This window comes from Pongo abelii, chromosome 4 (assembly GCF_028885655.2).
Source record: "Pongo abelii isolate AG06213 chromosome 4, NHGRI_mPonAbe1-v2.0_pri, whole genome shotgun sequence".
In the NCBI taxonomy this organism is placed as follows: Eukaryota; Metazoa; Chordata; class Mammalia; order Primates; family Hominidae; genus Pongo; species Pongo abelii.
The window spans coordinates 84,878,202-84,894,827 of NC_071989.2; the positions used below are offsets into that span (position 1 = coordinate 84,878,202).

The 16,626-nt window shown below is 45.0% G+C and overlaps 1 protein-coding gene across 3 annotated transcripts in view; it reads left to right on the forward strand.

Moving 5' to 3' along the window:
* The window catches only part of PDE8B (phosphodiesterase 8B), a 255,385-nt gene that overhangs the window by 169,082 nt on the left and 69,677 nt on the right, over nucleotides 1-16,626 (forward strand). For 2 of the 3 annotated variants that reach the window (XM_054555650.2, XM_024246899.3), the window contains exons 8-10: nucleotides 2,492-2,632; nucleotides 4,140-4,228; nucleotides 6,439-6,499. In XM_054555650.2, the coding sequence (XP_054411625.1) occupies nucleotides 2,492-2,632; nucleotides 4,140-4,228; nucleotides 6,439-6,499 (291 nt within the window). The remainder of the gene's footprint in view (nucleotides 1-2,491; nucleotides 2,633-4,139; nucleotides 4,229-6,438; nucleotides 6,500-16,626) is intronic. The other variant, XM_063724148.1, reaches the window with a different exon arrangement.

Sequence of the window (16,626 nt, forward strand, 5' to 3'; positions counted from 1 at the left end):
GCATCCTTTTCAGGGCACTCCAATCAAATAGTTAGATGCCTTTTTGAATACAAATCTTCAGAGATCAAGTAGCAGCACTTAAAATTTAGAAGCAATATCTACCTATCTGTGTCTGTCTATCCATCTGTTATCTATCCACCCATCCATTCCTCCCTCCTTTCCTTCCTGTCTTCCTCTCTCCATGCCCCCATCTATCTAAACTCTCTATATATTTGCTTTAAAACACTTAATTGTTACTTGCCATATACTAGGCTCAGTTCTAAGCATTTTACACGTACTCATTTATTTCTTAAAGCAATCCTATGAGTCAGGTATCACTAGTGTACTCATTTTGCAGATGAGGAAACTGAGGACCAGGGAAGTTAAGTAATTTGTCCATGGTTTTGTAGCTGGTAATTGGCAGAGCCAGGATTTGAACTTGGGTGCCTTGGCTCCAGAATCCATATCTGGGAGTACCTGCTGCATTCTGAGGTTTCAGGAACCCTGGTGTGAAAGAAGGGCCATGACTTCTACCCAAATTTACAACTTAATAGGGAAGGCAGAATGAACACACATGAAAAGGTATGAGCATATGGCTAACAAATAAAGAAAATAATATATTCTCTAATATTTTCTATTCATTCATCAAATAGTTACTAAACAGTCCTGAGTATCCAAAGATCAATTCAAAATAGCCTTTGCCCTTGAGGAGTTGAATGTCCACTGGGAGAGAGAGAGAGAAACAAAAATTTAAATTTGGTGTAATAAGTCACTGAAAGTCTGCACAGGCATCAGTGGCAGCTCTTGGGAGTGGACTAGGTAGGGGAGTCAGGGAAGGCTTCCTGGAAGAGAAGAGGGATAAATTGGAGTTGGAGAGGGAAGGAGACAGGGAAGGGTATTATAAGCAGAGAGAGCACGTGGGGAAAGGCCCGGAGATGAGAGAGACGTGCAGACAGCTCAGCAGCCTGCAGGGGTGGCCCTGGGAGGTATGAGGCTGGCTTTGTGAGCAGGGGCCACGCTGTAAGTGATGCCCTTCCCTGCCTAGGGAGGGCCCTGACTACTACATGTCAGTGATGGGGCCAGGAGGGGATCTGGAGATCCATGAAGACAATATCAGGCCCCCTTCTCTTCAGTCACCCACCAAAGGCCTGATGACCAGAGCATCTTCCAAACCCCTTCAACTCTCAGGGTTGATCGTGTTAATAGAAGCTGTGTCTCCCAGGGAACAGCTCCCCAAGTGTCCCTGTGCCACCCTGTTCATGACTGCTGCCATCGCAGTTGAGGGCAAGAGTGATTACAGTTGGTTCGAACATCTCCGAAGCAGCAGATGGATGCAATTTAAGCCCAAAGAAATTCATGACCCAGATGCAGTCTGTTTACATTTTCCCGACATTCTTCACCGCCTATCTCTCTCCACTCAGCCCCCATCTGTGATCTTTGAAAAGAAATCAGAGGGTGGGACAGGACCTGGGAGTCATCTAGGGTCATGGCTCTAAATTCCAGGACCCCAGACAGAATTTTGAAAAGAAACCCCTGAGTCTGCTGGCCCCAGAATCTGCCGAGGGGAGCTTCACACCTGCCTGAGCCCAGCACTGAAAGGGCTGCCTCCTGCCCAGGCCATTTAACTGAATTTATTGTTCTGATTCTACTGGTAGTGGCCCCAAACTGTAGCAAACATTGATCAATAGATAGTGGCGATTGGAAAGGAGACATGAGAAATCCAGTTGCAGAGATGTGCATAATACAAGCTGCCACTGTTGAATGGAGTTCTTATTTGTTCGTTTGCTTGTTTATAAGAGACAGGGTCTTGCTGTGTTGCCTGGGCTGGAGTGCAATGGTGCAATCATAGCTCACTGCAGCCTCAAACTCCCAGGCTCCAGTGATCCTCCTGCCTCAGCCTCCTGAATAGCAGGGACTACAGGTGTGTGCCACAACACCTGGCTAATTTTTTTATTTTTGTGGAGGTGGAGTCTAGCTGTGTTTTCCAGACTGGTCTTGAACTCTTGGGCTCAACTGATCCTCCTGCCTCAGCTTCCCAAAGGGCTGGAATTGAATTACAGGCATGAGCCACTGTGTCCAGCCTGAAACTTTTTTTTTAACTACCAACATATGGACCCAGTCCTAATTTATTTTTATTTCTTTTTTTGTCTGAGTTTTTCCTTATTCATGGGGCAGTAGATGGTGAATGAGTTCCCCAAGAGGCTGGTACTGCTAGATGAGGGCTTCCTGTTTTTTTCCTGCTGAAGTTTCTTCTGATTTCCTACAGGGGATCAGGATGGCAGTTGAATGAATAAATTGCTGCCAGGAAGGAGGGAACTCCTCCAGGAAGGGTTTGGGGATGGAGAGGGGCAGCAGGACCTGGCCAGCTAACTGCATTAGAGAATGTTTGCCCTGGGAACTTCTTGCTTGATATTCCTCTGGGTCCCAACAAGTCTTCCTACGGGGCACACAGACATTTCATGAACTCTGTCTTGTGTCCCCGCACTGATCTGTACCCACCTCCCATTAACAGTATGTCAACCCAGCCTTCGAAAGGATGATGGGCTACCACAAAGGTGAGCTCCTGGGAAAAGAACTCGCTGATCTGCCCAAAAGCGATAAGAACCGGGCAGACCTTCTCGACACCATCAATACATGCATCAAGAAGGGAAAGGTGGGTTACACCAGCAAAACCAATCCACAAACCCTCTCCCCAATGCACTTTTTTTTTCTGTGAGTTTTAGAATTTCATCCTTAAGATTAGCTTTTTTAATAATGTCATAATGAAGTGAAAGATCTTTTATGTTTGCGAAATGAGTTCATTTTTGAGTTAACTTTGGAACTCAAGTGAATCTGGTGCTTATCATTATGGTACAGAATCTGGTGATTTTGTGTGAAAACATTTCATCCTGTGCATGAATATATCCCATCTGCCACTGCTGGAATATTGTGGGTATCTCTGAGCAGAGTTCCACCCAGAGAGCTGTTGTGTTTTTTCAGTTTATCCAGTGTTTGGGGGACTAGACATATTTAATACCAGTATTTATAGGTAGGACAGGTTTTTTCCCAGTTTTCCTTTTCTGTTCTCTGATCGCTGTTCAACATACATTTGTAGCTTCCTCCTCCCAGCTGCGCCTGTTCCTCCAGTGGCTTCCTCTTCATCTGGGTAGATGAAGGTAATGATGGAAGTCCGAGAGGAATTTTCCCTGAAGCCCTCTCCTCCTGTAGACACTGCCTCTCATCGCTGGAACTGCCTGTGCATTTTCTGTTAAGCATTCAGAATGCTTCTTCACATACAATTTCTTTCATCTTCCTTTCTGTGATGTGAAGTAGTTAGATAAGCCCTGTATCCATTTAATAGAGGGAATATTTTAGAGGGATAAGATAAATTTGGATTATAGATGATGATCAAAATGTTTTTTTAATTGAGGCAATGAGACCAAAAAGGAAACAAGACATTGTTAACTATTCCAAACATTGTTGCCAAAAGAATATAGCCACACATACCAAGGTGCATACCAATTAGCCACCTTATGTGATAGAGGGGGCCAGAAATCGCTGCAGGGAATCAGAATCTCAGTTTCTGATTAGCCAAACCTCCCATGTTCAGAGAACAGGAACCTTTACTCTCCCCTTGGCCTCTTTCATGGAAACTATGAGGAGCCAGACTAACCCCTGAGAAGCCTGTGGGCTGGGGGGCCCACAGGATGTTAGGAAGATGATGGGCTTCAGCGAATGTTAAATAGACATGAATTTATACGCAGATTTTCTGCATCCTAATGTGGGCAAGTTACCTAGACTCTCTGAACCTCAGTTTACCCACCTGTAAATTTAGTATGATAATGCCAAGTTCACAGATTGCTGTGAAGATTTTGAGAGAGACCTCCGAAGAATCCCTTGACCCGGTGCCACAGCAGCCATAGGGCTGAGAGCAGAATTCCACCCACAGGTCAAGTGTCCTGGAAGCTGGGACAGACAGCCTGGTGGTGGATATGTGGATTGTGGTCTTGTTTTCACACATGTGGCCACATCAGCATTGCACTGGGTACAACAATACAGCAGGCATTGGGAAATGTAATGAGAGCATGTGGGAATGTTCCTTCTAAGCCTTCTGAGACCCTCTGCAGGAGCAGCTGTCATCCTTGACTGAAGGATTTTAAGAGCTCTCTTTGTCCATGTAGGAGTGGCAAGGGGTTTACTATGCCAGACGGAAATCCGGGGACAGCATCCAACAGCACGTGAAGATCACCCCAGTGATTGGCCAAGGAGGGTGAGAGCAAACTGTTCAACTCTTTTAGCTGAAGATAAAGACTCAAGGCCCTCATGGGCATTGGGCTTGCAATGCCAGTATGAGCCTTACATCCACAAATGCAGTAGGGTTGTGCTGAATGTAGTATAGACCGAGGGTGCTTCCACTCAGCGGGCAGCCACCCCCAAACATGGTTTTCCATGTCTTTTATGAAGCATCACCCCAACCTCCCACTTCCACCTGATCACCTATGCCTTCTGTCATTCCCAGTGTGCTCTAAAGGGGCTTGATTTCTGGGCTTCCCTTTCCCCATAACAACAATGATCTCCTGCTGGTGCTCTCTGGCCTCTGCACTCAGTGCATAGGGAGCCAACCTTTTCTCCTGCTTGAGGCCCTCGCTCCATGCTGGTTCCTCCAGGCCGGTTCTGGGCTTGTTCCTTGGAGGCCCACTGTTTATGGAGAGAAAGGTGTGTCTGACCAGGAGCTGAGGGCATCTCAATCCACTGAATCTCAGATTACCAGAGAAGCCTCTCTCTTTTGTGAAGAGATAAGAAAAATATACAATGCCTCTTCCTTCCTCCAGTTAAATTTTGTGAGATTTTCAAAGCCAAACAGGACCCCGTAACCATACATCATGGTGAGCCGTGGGGAGCCAGCCTGAAGGTCAACACCAGGTTCATAGCTTGGGTGTATAAGGAACACAACATTGTGTGACATGTCAGGAAAAGATGAGGCCAAAGTCATCCTGCCAGTAACTGGAACAGGAGCCCCACCTGTGACTCTTAGGACTACCTGAGTTCCTTGAAAATTGTTGCATGACCCACAGCTCTCAGCACTGCCTGTGGGTGAGAATGGCCACGCTGAGGCCGGGCTGCTCAGGAGGAGGGCCGAGGGGCAGCCTCTCTCCAGCTCACAACCTCGGTCAGGGACCTGTCAGTGCCCCCATCATCCAGAGTGAAGCAAAAAGGGAGCTTCAAATTACAAAATGGCATGAAATACCAGGTGGTATTGACAGGACGTAGCCTGAATTGATGGGAGAGCAATTTTGAAACTAACCAAAATTGGAGGGGAAACAAGCTATTACAAATACCTGGCTGATTTTATGAAACATCTCGTTTTCTATTCATGCAACAATTTTCAAGGAACTCAGGTAGTCCTAAGAGTCATGTTGTTTTTATCCTCATCCTTATACCATCTCCTCAGAAAATCAAAGCTAAGAATCCCTTTTTGTGTGTGTGACCAGAATCATTAGGCAACCAAAGCAGAGGAGACATGCTATTGCCTGGTAATTTCCAACAGAATACATTTTTCTGGTCTCTCTGATTTTACAGATAAGAAAAAGAAGTTCTTTTGTCCAGACACAATTTCCAGTGTTATTTTCCCTGTAATTGTAGGCAGTGAGCTATCAGAGGCAATTCTTATTAAAAGTAGGGAAATTTTACCTCTTCCTAGTTGAGTGAAGTTTATTACAGAGTAACCAGTATTTTATATCCTCTTTTCAGAGGCCTACAGAGAAAAGTGAACCAGGTAAAGAGAGAGAGAGAGTGGGATACCCCGCGGGCTTCTGGGGGCAGAAAACCTAATGTAACTCTCTGGATTTCATGGTTTTACTCTCAGTAAAATATTGACTGTGAGCTGATTTTTGCATGGGGCTGAGGCACCTGTCATCTTTTGCCCGGTTTTCCTTGTGACAATGATAAAGAGTGAGACTACCCACTGAGTTTCAGGACCCAGTCCATGACCTTGAAATGAGAGGATTTTTATCTGCCTGAAAAGTGCCATTATTGTGACAATTATAGTGTGAAAGAATATGGGATATTTAATATAAAAACAGCAGCCATGAAATGCGGTCATTGTCCAAATGAATCTTTTGTAGCTATGCAATTATTAGTGTCAGCAGAATTAAAACTAATTTATTTGTAGCAGCATTTTATCCTATCAACTGAAGATATCTAGGAACCAAACTTTAGGAGTCAGTTACAAAATGAGATACCCATTAGGGAAGTGTTTCTGAGCTTGCTAGGATGTATAAAGGAGGCCCAGTTTCCAAAGGCGTGTGTGGGCTCTGTGTGAAAACTGTGTTTTCTGTAGATTGAGTCTTGGTTGAATTTTAAAGCTGCCCTAGGATGAACCCTGGAGTCTAGCTTTAAGAAGTCTGTTGACGTTTTTATTTGCTGATTTGTTGAATCATCTCATATCTGACTCACTAATAACTGATTATTTGTTATTAGGAAAATTAGGCATTTTGTCTCCCTCAAGAAACTGTGTTGTACCACTGACAATAATAAGCAGGTATGGTATCAGCTCACTTTGTTTGCTCTGTCCATTTGGCCATGCGTCACCTCTGTTCTCTGCTTGTCTCACCACTGTTCTCTGCTTGTCTTTCTCTGTGTCTAATTGTAGCTGCCAATTAAGCAGATTTATAGGAAAATTCGGTTCCTCTGACAATTTTTTTTATTTCCCAGCAAACCTATATCACTTTATGTGTAGTGCAATTCGGTTATGATTTAGCTTGTGGCTGAGGAACTCTCTAGACTAATGTATGAAGGCATAAAATTCTTCCTCCAAATAAAAAATGTTCTATTTTTTATCTTAATTTCTTAATCAGTTGGAAAGTATATATCCATTTGAGCATTGCACCCCTACAAATTCATATCAAAAACAAGAATCATTCCAAATTAGTACTGCGATTTTTTCTTACCCTTACATCATACAGAAGAATACATCTGGATGTTATCATCTGCAGTAACAGAATTTTAAGAAGCCACTTTATTTAAGAACTTTTTAAGGTAATTTTGTAATGGAGGGCAACATTGGCGTAGGTATTTTTTCTATTTGATTAGTACTTTTACTACTGGATTATGTGTATTTTCACTTCATGCATTGTAATTTGTAGATTAACAATTACACAACAAACATAATTATCAGTGATCTATTTTTGAAAACTTACAACATGTGGTCTTTGATTTTTATGAAGATTTTAAAGAGGGACAGTATCTCTAAAGGATTTCAAGGGCTTCTGTGGCATAATCCATTTTAGTAGAGGATGGCAGAGATGTGTGAAGTGCTGGATGAGAAGGTGAAGCCCAGCCAGGCCTGGAGATCAACTGGAACCAGCAGGACGTGAGTAGACAGTGGGGTGAGCCCAGTGAGCCCGAGAGGGTCTTCAGTCGGTTGTCTCAGGATATCAAAGGGGTCTATGTCCATGTGCTCCTTTATAAGATATAGTTCGAGATAAAGTCCTTCCTCCAGCACTGAGAATCTCATCTGAAATCAGGATGTTTTCACATAATACCATGAAGTCATGCAAGAGGCAAGTCCTTGGAGACCTCTGGTAAAGGAAAGAATGGCCTTTCATAGGGAAAAAAAGGGTTCCAACAGCCATTTTGCTACATACCAAGAGAAAGAATGAGTTCTTCATAAGAGCTGACGCAGGCAGAAAGAGAGGGACAGGACACCTGGTGTCTCTTTCGAGACAAACTTCTGAACACAAGCAGTGCAGACCAACATTTCTTGGCTGTGGATCCACAGTAGAGGACACAGGTCCACTGGGGTTCATTCATTCTTATGCCAGAAATTGACCAAGCACAGTTCATGTCCAGTTCATGCCTTTCCCCCACCAACTCAGCCTTGCTCCTCTTCCTTACCTTCTTTCTCACTTAATGACAGGGACCCCTACTCTCCCTGTCACCAGTCTCCCTGCAACTCCATGTGCCTAAGTCCTACCAGTCCTTCAAGACCCAGTGCAAGAAACATTAAGTATCACCTTCTTTCTGAAGGCCCCTGAGGTACCTCTTTGCTTTGTATCACCCCCCAACCACCGCCATCATCTTCACAGCTATTTGTGTGCTAAACTGCCCTCTCCCCTCTAGCAGAGCCACTGGTCTGGGCTGTCCTTGTGTGCCCACACTGCCTGGCATGTAGTAGGCCCTCAAGCTGGTGGCTAGCATTAATGAAACTGAATGTCTCAGTCCTGGCCTCCTGCCAGCTGTAAAGCCCTCCTGCCTCACAGGGAGAGCAGGCAAGCCCTTAGCACAGGACTTTAGGATGCAGGGGTAGGGGGCCACCTGCTTTTTTTCTGAGGCTCTAAGTAGAAACGCCTTTACTACCATGAATTAGCTGCTGCTCCTAGAAAAGAGGAAATGCAGAGCTCAGATACCCTGAGCCATTGACGTCACCTAATGGTACTGCACAGGCCTAGAGAGACATTTAGATTTTCTAATAACAAAGCATTTTTATACCTCTGGCTAGCTGCAGTGTTTTTCCTCTTCATCGAAGGAGGCTGCAGCGAATGGCAATGGGATCTGTGCTGGGGAGGGCTCCTGTCTGCAGGCGGTTCTGGTGGTGCGGTTTTCTGGGGTTCAGCCCTGATGTCAAAACGGCCCATGGGTTTGCATTTTAACAAGGTGTGACGTGGTAAGCCAGGCTGCTGTCTCCTGGTAAGGCTTGCCGTCAGCAAAGATCCCTTTTCCTGTATGAGCCCTGTAGCTTTTTGCCAAGAGGCTGGAAATGCTCAGTGAGGTTTGTCTGTTGTCTTCCTCTCCTCTGCACACACACTTTCTCCCCAAGTATGTGTTAAACGCCTGTTCTGTGCTGGCACCAGGGACACAATGCATCCGCCCCCAATGTCGGGGAGGCCACAGACAGGTAAACAGAATAAATAGAATGCAGCACAGAGGAAATGTGAATCAAGCACTGGAGAAGCTCAAAACCCAGGACCTAAGGAGGCTGTCCGGGATTTTTAGCTATTGTGTAAAATAGGGGCCAAGAAACTAGAGCTTGCAGACCAAATATGGCCTGTTCTGTAAATAAAGTTTTATTGGAACATAGCCATACTCTCTTGTGTGTTGCACCTCTGGCTGCTTTCATACTATGGTGGCAGAGCTGAGGCCATGTGGCCTGCAGAGCTTAAATATTTACCCTCTGGTCCTGCACAGAAAAAGGTTGCTGACTTCATTTCTTGAAGATAATTTTCTTTCTTGGATGTTCCATTTTCTTAGGCCAGCAACGGTCTGCCCTGACCTCCCAGAAGTACCCCTTCTCCCCTTCATACACTTCTTTGGGCACCTTTTGCCTTCTTGCCAGCCTCTGCGTCCTGTCTCAAAGCCTATCTCAGCCCCTCTATACTGGTGCGGACACGAGAACCTAGGTCTCCTGAGGCTTTTTCCTTTTCACAAGGACAAAATCCAAATGCAAATTCATGGCTCAAACTTCAGAATTTCAAGGATCTGCAACAATGGTCCAAGAGTCATACTTGCATAGGGAAAAAAGGAGGCAATTAGGGCCCTGACATTATATCAGCTCTTGTGTCTTGTTTTGTTTTGTTTTGTTTGAGACAGAGTCTCACTCTGTTGCCCAGGCTGGAATGCAGTGGCATGATCTCAGCTCACTGCAACCTCTGCCTCCCGGGTTCAAGCGATTCTCCTGCCTCAGCCTCCCAAGTAACTGGGATTATAGGTTTGCGCCACAGTGCCTGGCTAATTTTTGTATTTTTTGTGGAGATGGGGTTTCACCATGTTGGCCAGGCTGGTCTTGAACTCCTGACCTCAGGTGATCCACTTGCCTCAGCCTCCTGAAGTGCTGGGATTACGGGTGTGAGCCAACGCACCCAGCCATCAGCTCTTATTCTTTTTACATTTTCAATGTGGCTACTAAAAGTTTTAAATTACATATGTGGTTTGCATGTGTGGCTCACACAATATTTTTGTTGGACAGACCTGGTCTGGACTTTCCCTCCCCTGCCAAATCCTATCACAGATTCACCTCACTTGCCCTTTTGCAGGTGATGGGATGCTAATGAGCTACAGACATCCTCTTGTTTCTAGCAATGAGTCAGCTCCAGACTCACTGAGCCTCCAGGAAAAGATGCTGTAACCAGTTTCCTAGGCCCCTAGGAGGCTTTTATCCTCACTAGAGGACATTCTGATGGGTGCTTAAGCAAACCTATAGAGAATGTCTTTGCGCGGAGATGCAGGGCCCCTTTCAATCACTCTCAAACTGCTGCAGAAAGTTAGGTCTCACTTTCTAGAGCTTGGTGGACAGTGGGAAGTACCATGCCCTACTGAGTGTACTCAGGCAAGGGGACACCACAGCCCTCAGAAAATTGAGCAGAAGTGGGATGCACGGGAGCCAGTGAGGACCAGTGGACAGTTAGGCACAGTCGTCATCCCTGAGTTGTCTGGGCAGCAAAGTGGGGAAGGCTTATTCTCAAAGAGACCACACATGCTTACAAACCCTTTAGCCATGGGTTGAGATGGTGGGTTAAAGGAGATGGTCAGCCTCCCCTAATTAGAATGACCTCCTGCCCTTTTGTGGGAACAGAGCAAAGCTACCAGTTGACAGCTAGTAAGATTTTTTTTCCTGGCACAGCCTGGCTTCACCAGTGTGTCAAGGAGGAGACTGCCCCACAGTTCTCACCAGGCTCTAGGACCTTCTCTCCAAGCCCAGCAGGTCCTGAATCATGGGCCTTGTCTGAGATGTGTGCAATCTGAGTGTGACCAACAGGCTGCTCCACCAAGCACCCTTGGTCGATTTCTTTCTTGCCTTGCAGGACTGTGCTCACAGCCCCCTGAACCCACAAGGACCCAAGGACTCAAGGACTCTGTAGTTGCTTGTGCCCAGTACTACACAGGAAAGAGGCAGCCTGACGCCATCTTTCTTTTCTTCCTCCCTCTTTTGCCTTCTCTCTTTTATCCACACTCTACCTTCAGTCACCTTCTGTAGGCCTCCAGACAGTCCACAGATTTTCCCATCCAGTCCTTACACCTTCATGGACCATCCTCTCGATGGGTTTCTGCTGCCTACGACCCTTGGTGGCCCATTCTGGTTCCCACCGCCAGGCTGGCCTTCTCTTGGGTGTGTCGTTGGCCTTCACTGCCCCCATGCCTTTACTCTCCCCACATTTGCCCATTTCTGTTTCTCTCACCCCTTACCTTTCTAGGGGTGGTGTGGCCGATGGGCCTTCTCATGATTTGGGGCCTTCTCCTCCAGCTTCTGGCAAACCAAGATCCTTAGCACTAACAGAGTCTAATATCTCACGGCATTCTCAGCAGAACTGAGAAGTGATAAGTAGTGATAAAAACAAAATTTCAATTTGTCCTAAATTCCCTGTACTTGGCTCTTTTACATGCTTTTAAATGGTGTGGACCTTTTGTTGCTTCCCTGTCCTTTAGGACTCAACTCAGCTTCTGCTCCCTCCAAGAAATCTTCCAAACCTTCCAGCCCATGTCTCTACCCTGCAAAGAGGAAGCAGGGACACTTTTTGTCTGCACCACCCATTGGATCATTAATCTTATGCTGCTTTGGGTGAGTTCTCGCCTTAGGGCGGGGACTGTGGGTTATGCCTCTTCGTACTTCCTCCTATGTATGCCCCATAGACATCAGGAAATTATTTTGAAAACTAGTTTTTACTCCTTAACACAATAACCTTTGGATGGCATAGGAAATTAAAGATGCAGCTTCTGTCTTATCCAGAATTCTTATTCCATGTAGAGTTGATCTATATGTAGCCAATATATGTCTCACATGGTGTTACAAAGAATAGTTTCTGTACTCTTCCAAGGCACACATCCAAGTGTGACTTCTTTTTTTAAAAATTGGAGAAAAAGGCTACTGCAACTGAAAACATGACTGCAGTTATCTCTAAAAGCAGCTAGTCACAGAAATGTATTTTATGTAATTGGAATATTACTATGATACAGACTTTGTACACGTGCACCTTATTTGTGTGCCCCAAAATATTTATTGACATATTTGGTAAAGCCATAAGGTAAACAAAATTATCCAAATTTTTCCATTTAGCTTTAGTACGTATTTACAAGAATCTATTTAAAGAAAGGCCTCTAATATTGCGAAACCACATTTTTTTTTCCTGAGAAACCACGTTTGGAACAGCCAAACCCCGAGCAGACATGAATGGAATACCTGCCACACATCAGGGACTGTGGGAGGCTCTGAGGGCACAAGATAAGCAGGGGCTTGCAGCAGGGAGGAGGGGACAGGGGCAGGGGTACTGAGAATCCAGCTGTAGGATTGTGTGCTTGAGAAGTCTTGGCTTAGAGGAGGGAGAGACAACTTCACGCCTGGTGGTGATGGTGGCTGCTGGAGGTGATCATGCCAGGCTCTGTGAAGTTCCAGAGCATCTGAAGCTGAGAGGGAGCTCTCTTGGCTTGCGAGGGAAAGGGTAAACCGAGAACATTCTGGGCCTGTGCACCTACACTAGGCATGATGTGAGAGGAGGCTGCCTAGTTTCAGGTAGACACAGATGCCCTTTGCCCTGGCAGAGAAGCTTACCCTCATGACCTGCAGGACAGCAAGCCGGGGGGTGTCTGCCCTGCATGGATGGGGTTTCTTTGACCCTTCTGTTCTCTCATTCTGTCCTCTCTGCTACATCAAGGATGTTTATAAGACAATGGATGTTCGTTTATAAGGTATCCCTATGGTGGGGATAAGTGGGAGGTGGAGGATGGGAAAATCAGAGGGGAAGAAGCTATAGGTCTGAGCTGGAAGTAAAGTGTCTCTTTGTGTGAGACCAGTAATGCCTGCTCACCAGTAATAACCAGCTTCAGCAGGGATCCCCCCACCCCACCTCACCCTTAGCCGAGCCTCAGTCCTGGAGGCCTAAACATAGAGAAAGAATAATTTGACTCAAGAAAAGTAAGATAGACTGCCGGGCGCGGTGGTTCACGCCTATAATCCCAGCACTTTGGGAGGCCAGGGCGGGCAGATCACGAGGTCAGGAGTTCGAGCCCAGCCTGACAAACGTGGTGAAACCCCGTCTCTATGAAAAATAAAAAAATTAGCCAGGTGTGGTGGCGGGCACCTGTAATCCTTGGGAGGCTGAGGCAGGAGAATTGCTTGAACCTGGGAGGTGGAGGTTGTAGCGAGCCAAGATCATGCCGCTGCACTCCAGCCTGGGTGACACAGCGAGACTCCGTCTCAAAAAAAAAAAAAGAAAAGAAAAGTATGATAGGTTTGGTAATGAATGATGAACAAACATAGCTGAGCTATTTCTTAAAAATTAATGTTATCTATTCATCTCTAATGCATTGGAGACCGCTAGGATTTAAAGGGGAGTATTATGTTGGCCTTTGGGAGGAGGGTTTTTTCCCCATAAGTTTAACTAAAATTCCAAAGGTTGCACTTCTACATGACTTGTGTCATTCTGACTATTACAAGATTCTGCTCACTCCGGAGGCTTGTACTAATTAAGCCCAAGAGACTTACAGTACCTTAGGCCTGACTTCCGTTAAAGTTTTACTTATGTACCAATTTTTAGGTCACTTATGGGTGTTAGCACTCTATGGAAAATTTTCTTTTTCCAAAGCAACAGTTGGTGGCTGACTTTTCAGAAGGAATTATTCATCTCACATGAAGGAATCAGTTTCTGGCATTTTGCTCAACCTAAATCACCCATTCAGTGAGCATGCAGTGCCTGCTGGCACTTGGCCCAGTGGAAGATACAGGATGGATGACACTGAAGTCACTCCTTGCTTGCATCTACTCTCGCCAGAATAGAATCCCTGGCTTGGCTAATGAGACCCCCATTTACCCAGTCACCCCCATCCTAACCTGGGAACCACCTTTAGCATCCTTGCTTTCCTAAGCCGCCTGCATCCTAGAAGCCACTTAGTTCCAAAGATGATGTCTTTGTAACAACTCTTGACTCCATGCTCACTTCCCCACCCCACCACCACTTCCTTTAAGCCATTATGACCTCTCATCCTACGGAGCCTCATGACTGCTCCCTCTGCCTCCTTGTAATGTGTGCTGGAGCCAGTTCATACCAACTTGTGAAAACTGATTGTTTAATTTTCTGGTATTTTGTGATTTAGTGTTAAACCAGCCATTATTAAAAATTAAATTATATATGCATGCATTTAAGCAAATTTTATTTGTGAGAAGTAATATGTACTTACAATCCGTCCCTTCCCAAGCACATAACTATATTTTACTATCATGTGTGCTCTTGACATTTGTACGTCTGTTTTATCTGTATTATGGAAATGCCAGATAAAGCTGTGCCCTGCACACATCTTCCCAACTCCACATTCAGTGACATCATTCTGGCAGCTTTAAATAGCCATGAAGGGATTATTTTTAGATCAAGAAAATTGGCAAACTCTGCAAATCAGGACCTTTTTTAAATTGATTTTTCTAGACTTAAAAAAATGATGAAGAAAATGTTAATAATACAAGATAAACTTAAATGTATATCATGTCTATAGTAGTTTCATTGTGAATAATCCAAAAATATCAAGAATGATTCCCCCAGTATTTACAAACTATTATTTGATTCAACAAAGAAGTTCCTCACATCACTGACAAATGAGTGAAATTCCTATGTACATCTTTGTTATTTGCCTTTCATCTTACTTTTTTTTTTTTTTTTTTTTTTTTTTTTGAGATGGAGTCTCGCTCTGTTGCCCAGGCTGGAGTGCAGTGGTGTGATCTTAGCTCAATGCAAGCTCCGCCTCCCGGATTCACGCCATTCTCCTGCCTCAGCCTCCCGAGTAGCTGGGACTACAGGTGCCCGCTACCTCACCCAGCTAATTTTTTGTATTTTTAGTAGAGATGTTGAGTTTAGTAGAGTTTAGTTTCACCATGTTGGCCAGGATGGTCTCGATCTCCTGACCTTGTGATCCGCCCACCTCGGCCTCCCAAAGTGCTGGGATTACAGGTGTGAGCCACCGCGCCCACCCCTCATCTTACTTTTTGATGTAAATGAAAATATCAACTAACATTTATGCCAAGACTCCACTCATTCATTAACTGTAACCATAAATTGGCTGCTGATACAAGAGGTCAAAAAAAACAGCAACAGCATTTTGTGGGAATCCACTGGCTATATAGACTGTACAACCAAGAGTGCCTTATATTTGAATATTGTTTTGAAATTGTGTGTTTATACATTCTTTGTATTAGGGATTGGGAAATTTATTTCTTAAAGGGCCAGATAGTAAACATTAGGCCTTACGGTCTGTCAAACTACTAAACTCAACTCTGCCATTGTAATGGGAAAGCAGCCATAGATGATATATAAATGATGGGCAAGGCTATGTTCTAATGAAATTGTATTTACAGAAACAGGTGGCCGGTTCATACTGACTTGTAAAAACTGATTGTTTAATTTTCTGGAATTTTGTGATTCAGTTGTTAAACCAGCCATTATTAAAAATTAAATTACATAAACATGCAGTTAAACAAATGTTATGTTTAAGAAATAATAAGAACAGCCCATCCCTTCCCAAGCACATTACTATAGTTCACTATCATGTTAGTAATGTCAAGAGCATACATGATGGTAAGCTATAGTAATGTGCTATGTGGCCATATGCTAAATTATGGCCTGGACCATAATTTCCTGACCTCGGCTTTATATCAGTAAAATATATAATAAACTTATGTTCGGCTATCTTTGCTTTTTCAGCAAGCTGGTGGTTAAACCCTTAGCAGCACACCGTTGACTACTATCCTATCCGGTCCCCAGTCCTCATTCTGAAGGGCTCAGTGGTGCTTCCTCATCACTGACTAAACCATCATCAGGCATCTTTGAGGAGCACACTCCGGCCTTCCTGCCCGGCTTTCCCTGCCACCTTCCCAAGTCACACTAGGCTGTTTGTAGTTCTCTGGACATGCCAGGCTTGGCCATGCCTCTTGTGTGTCACTCCCTCTGTCTAGCGTGCTCTTCCTTCCTCCTGTCCTCCTGGAAAACTCTTGGTCCCCTGACCCAGGTCAGGAGCCCCCTCTGTGACTGCCCCAGCCACCTCTCTCCTCCCCGCTGTGGAGTGGATTTGGCACTGACCACACTATCACTGCTCTGCCTGACCAGACCCTCCAGGGCAGCATCATGTCTTGGTCCCTGTGTCCTCATCTCCCACTGATGCTGCTGAATGCACCTAGTAAAGATTTGATCAGTGGAGCTTATGGAAGAGCCTATGTTTTAATAATCCAAGTAAGATGTCTTTCGTGATGACACTTTGTATCTGTTACTCTCCAAGTGCATTTCATACATTAACTCCTGCAATCCTTACCACAACTCCAGGAGGGAGATACTAGGCTCCCCTTTCTACCGATGAGGAAACTGAGGTTTGAAGTGGTCAAGAAACCTGTCCAGGCTTCACATGGGATGCGTGTGGCAGAAGCAGGATTCTAACCCTAAAGTAGTTAGCAATATGGAAATAAAGGAAGCACAAGTGTATCTTCGGAGAATTCATAAGAGAAAGGTTTTCCTTGCTTGGGAAGTGAGGGGATGACTTCATGGAGGAGGTGTTGACTGACGTGGGTTTGAGCAGTGGATAGAATATGTCATTGTAGGCCGGGTGCGGTGGCTTATGTCTGTAATCCCAGCACTTTGGGAGGCCGAGGTGGGCGGATCACGAGGTCAGGAGTTCGAGACCAGTCTGGCCAACATGGTGAAA